The sequence below is a fragment of the Myiozetetes cayanensis genome, unplaced genomic scaffold, assembly GCF_022539395.1.
Source record: "Myiozetetes cayanensis isolate MyiCay16 unplaced genomic scaffold, myiCay2020 scf618, whole genome shotgun sequence".
In the NCBI taxonomy this organism is placed as follows: Eukaryota; Metazoa; Chordata; class Aves; order Passeriformes; family Tyrannidae; genus Myiozetetes; species Myiozetetes cayanensis.
This window is the reverse complement of record NW_026087874.1, coordinates 23,252-27,757: the sequence shown is the minus strand read 5'-3', so window position 1 is coordinate 27,757 and position 4,506 is coordinate 23,252. Positions and strand designations below refer to the sequence as shown.

General features: G+C 56.3%; 1 protein-coding gene across 1 annotated transcript; it reads left to right on the top strand.

The window, feature by feature from the left end:
• The first annotated feature begins 346 nt into the window (after positions 1 to 346).
• On the top strand, positions 347 to 1,786 carry LOC126651451 (zinc finger protein 502-like). The gene is given in 4 exon segments (XM_050337351.1): positions 347 to 388; positions 760 to 1,020; positions 1,022 to 1,063; positions 1,065 to 1,786. Coding segments are annotated over 4 exon segments (642 nt in total). The 3' UTR covers positions 1,362 to 1,786.
• Positions 1,787 to 4,506: the final 2,720 nt, after the last annotated feature.

Here is a 4,506-nt window from a genome sequence, read left to right as displayed (position 1 = left end):
CCGAGACAGGGGAGACCCTCTGAACCCCAGAGGGAGAGACCAGAGAGGGAATATCCTGGGAGAGATTTTTTTGGGCTAATCTTCAGAATTGGGCGTATATTTAAACTGAATCTCGACTTTTTGCTGTTTGGGGTGTGGGGATCTTCTTGCTATTTCTGAAAAGTTTTTACCTGAATCTCGGTGGTTTGGGTTTTTCTGGGCTAAATCTTGGTGTTTTGGAGGTTTTTATGGTCCCAGGATGCCCGGTGAGTTCTAGAGATGGACTTGGGCGGGAGGAACCCCCAAGGAAATGCACTTAGCCCTCGTTTCCCCCCAGCAGGATTTGTCCTTCCCAAAGTTTGGGAGGATGAAGGAGGAGAGGAGGAAAAAGCGTGGGCCCCTCAGGCAGGTGAGGAGGAAGTCAGTGCCCCTTTGGCCCTGTCTTGTGGTGCACGTGAGGCCTGGATCTGGGGGATGTCCTTGACCTTCCCTCTGGGCCGGAGGCAAATCCTCTGCCTGTCCTTCTTCCTTCCTGCCCCAGACCCCGAGCTGAGGACGGAGAGCACGGAGGACAAATCCCCCCGGCAGAGCCTGGTGGGAGAGGCCGTTTTGAAGGGCTCCCCGGCGCAGGAAGGCAGCGGGGAGGAAAAGGCCCGGAGATGCCCCCGGAGGAGGGGCTGCAAAGCCAACCCAGGGAGCTCTGAGGAGGAAAGACCCGTCCTGTGCCAGGAAGGTGGCCAGAGCTTGAGCCGGAGCTCCAACCTGGAGGTCCCTGAGTAGCCTCCCAGCAGGGAGAAGCCCTTCAGGTGCTTGGAATGTGGGAAGAGCTTCAGGAAGAGCTCCAACCTGATCCAACACCAGCACATCCACACTGGGGCACGGCCCTACTCATGTAAGGAATGTGGGAAGAGGTTTCAGAGCAGATCACATCTCCTCATTCATGAGAAGACACACACAGGGGAGAGACCCTTCCTCTGCACTGACTGCGGGAAGGGCTTCAAGCTGAACTCCCACCTTGTCACCCACCGGCGCATCCACACCAGAGGAGAGGCCCTACAAGTGTGGGGAGTGTGGGAAGAGCTTCAGACCAGATCTGCACCTTGATGCGACATCAGAACATCCACACTGGGGAACGACACTACAAGTGCTTGGAATGTGGGAAGAGGTTTAGGGACAGCTCAGATCTCCTCAGACATGAGCTGATACACACAGGGGAGAGGCCCTTCCGCTGCACCGACTGCGGGAAGGGCTTCAACCAGAACTCCACCCTTGTCAGCCACCAGCGCATCCACACCGGGGAGAGGCCCTACAAGTGTAGGGAGTGTGAGAAGAGCTTCACCCACAGCTCCCACCTGACCAGACACCAACGGACCCACCGGTAAGGGAAGCCCTAGGAGTGCCCCGACTGCGGGAAGAGCTTCGGCTGCTGCTCCCACCCTGAATGACCCCCTGATGGTGAGGCAACCCCTGGAGTCCAGTGACTGTCAGTCCATCCCTTTCCACCAGAAAGGGCCAGTCCCCTTTGCCAGGGGCAGGTTGTGCCAACAGATCCCTTCTTGGGGGGTGTGTGGAGATTCCTGCCTTGGCTGGGTCCCCCCAAGGTCAGTGCTGGAGGTTGAGAGCAGAGATCTCCCCACGAGCGTTGGTCTGGGGGAGTTCCATCCCTGTCTAATTCTTAATTCTTTCTTTGGTGCCAGCTTGAGTAGAATTGCTTCAACAATTGCTTTAGTGTAGAGCACTGTCCTATCTTATGCTGTACTACTGGTAGTTTTAGTGTTTCTATTGTGTAGTAAATAATTCTGATGAAGATCTTTTGTCTGATCATTTGAAACCCTAAATAATTCATTTCTATCAATAGATTTGATTTGCCATCCTTAAAACCTGGGGGACAAAAGTGGTTCAGTCCCACCTCTGTAATTCCTGTGAACTGAACCTGCTGGCATAACCCAAGGCTGAGATTGGATCCAGCAGCCCCAGCACCCCACAGTCAGTTGGGAGCTCAGGGGACACCCTGCTTTCCCAGCACTTTTGGGCCCAAAGACCTCCATGGGATCGTTGGACCTGCCAGACCACCCTCCCTTTTCTGCCGTTCTCCCTTTTCCTTCCACTTTTCCATTGTCCCTTCAATCCCCAGCCCCTCCAAGATCAGTTTTGTGGTCCCAATCCCGACATTTTTCCACACCCCTTCTACATCATCCCCCCACTCCCCAGCCCCCTCATGCTCAGTTTGGGGGTCCCATCCTGCCCTTTACCCACTCTTCTAACCTCTCCTACCCTTTCCCCATGAACGTCAGTCCCTTTCCACTTTTGGGGGGTCCCTCTCCCCTCCCACTCAGTTTGGGGTCCCACCACCCCTTTTATCCCCTCTGAACCCCCTTTTCCCACCGACCTCCCCCTTCCCACCCCCCGCTCACCTGAGAGCTCCTCGCCCGCAGCCGGGGGGGCTCCCAGCACCACCAGTGCCCAGAGAAGCCCCCCCAGAAAATGGGTTGGGTGGGGTCCTGCGTGGACTTTGAGTGTGTTTAGGGGTCCTTGAGGGGCTGTGGGGAGGATTTTGGGGGGTCCCAGCACTTTTTAGGGTGAACTGGGTGCCTATTGAGGGGCAGGTGCCCTCCCAAAGCTCCCCCAGAGTGGGGTGACAGGGGGGGAACGCAGGGGGGTTCCCATTCCCCATCAATCCCGGGGCTGGTTCTGCCCCCCCAAACTCGGCTCCACCCCTTGGGATCCTCCAACCCCCACCCCAGTGCCCCCCAATAACCGGGACTGGAGCAACTGGGATCATACTGGGAGCACCTGGGCCCCTACTTGGGTCATACTGGGATCATACTGGGACTGACTGCAATAATACTGGGAGTGTGTGAGAGGGACTGCAGCCATACTGGGGATGAGTGGGGTCAAACTGGCTTCATATTGGAAGTGTATGGAAATTCCTGGGATCATACTGGGGGTGACTCTACTGGATCATACTGGGATCATACTGGGAGCAGCTGGTTCTATGCTAGGGGCAACTGGGAGCTCCTAGAATCCCACTGAGAGGAACTGGGAGCAATTGGGACCATGCTGGGCACGACTGGGATCATACTGAGAGCAATTGGGCCTACAGTGAAGATGGCTGCGGTCATACTGGGATTGACTGGGAGCATTCTGAGGGCAGCTGCGACCATGTTAGTGCAACTGAGAGGTACTGGGAGCAAGTGGGATCACACTAGAGGTGACTGGGATCATACTGGGACTGACTGGGAGCATACTGGGAGTGACTGGGAGCAGGATGAAGTCGACTGGGAGAGACTGGGAGTGACAGGGATCCTACTGGGAGGGACTGGAACTGTAGTGGGTGAGTGGGAGCAAGTGGGACCCTGCTGAGGTCAAATGGCTTTATACTGGGAGTGACAGGGAATGTCTGGGTTCATCCTGGCTGTGACTGCCACCATAGAGGGTGTCACTGGGATCCTACTGGAGTCATACTGGGAGGGACTGGAACTACAGTGGGGTGACTGGGGAGCAACTGGGACAATGCAGGGAGTAACTTGGATCCTACTAAGAGAGACTGGGATCATACTGGGACTGACTGGGAACATACTGGAGGCAACTGGGCTATACTGGGAGTGGCTGGGAGTTATGGGGATAATACTGGGAGAGACTGGTACCATAGTAGGGGTGAAGGGGAGCAACTGGAACCATGCTGGGGGCAACTGGGATCATAGTGGGAGCAGCTGGGCCCCTGCTGGAGTCTTCCTGGGGTCTTACTGGGAGTGACTGCAATAATACTGGGAGTGTGTGGGAGGGACTGCAGCCATACTGGGGATGAGTGGGATCAAACTGGATTTGTACTGGAAGTGTCTGGAAGTTTCTGGGATCATACTGGGGGTGACTGAACTCATACTGGGATCATACTGGGAGCAACTGGGACCATGCAGGGGGCAAATGGCATTGTCCAGGCAGTGCCTGAAAGTGCCTGGGGCCATCCTGGGCTCAGACTGGGAGTCCCTGAGAGGGAAAGGAACCATCCTGGGGGGGCTGGGAGCAACTGGGACCACGTTGGGGGCAACTGGGACCCTACTGGGAGTGACTGGGATCACAGTGGGAGTGACCAGCACCATACTGGGATCATAGTGGGAGTGACTGTAAGGGACCAGGATCAAACTGGGAGTGACTGGAATTACTCAGAGGGGAACTGGGAGCCAGTGGGGCTGTACTGGAAGCCAACTGGGAACATACCTGGAGCAACTGGGATCATGCTGGAAGCAACTGGGAGTAACTGGAAGTGACAGGGTGCATGCTGGAGGCAACTGGCATCAACTGGGAGTGACTGGGATCACAGTGATGGGAACTGGGACCATCCTGGGGCAAGTGGAAGTCACTGGGTGTCAGGGGTTTCTGTGGGTGGGTTTTGGTAGCGGGGGGGGCTCCAAGGGTGGCTTCTGTTGGAAGCTGCCAGAAGCTTCCCCTGCCCCGTGGAGCCAATGCCAGCTGCTCCAGGACGGACTTGCTGCTGCTGGCCAAGGCCAAGCCCATCAGGAGCAACAA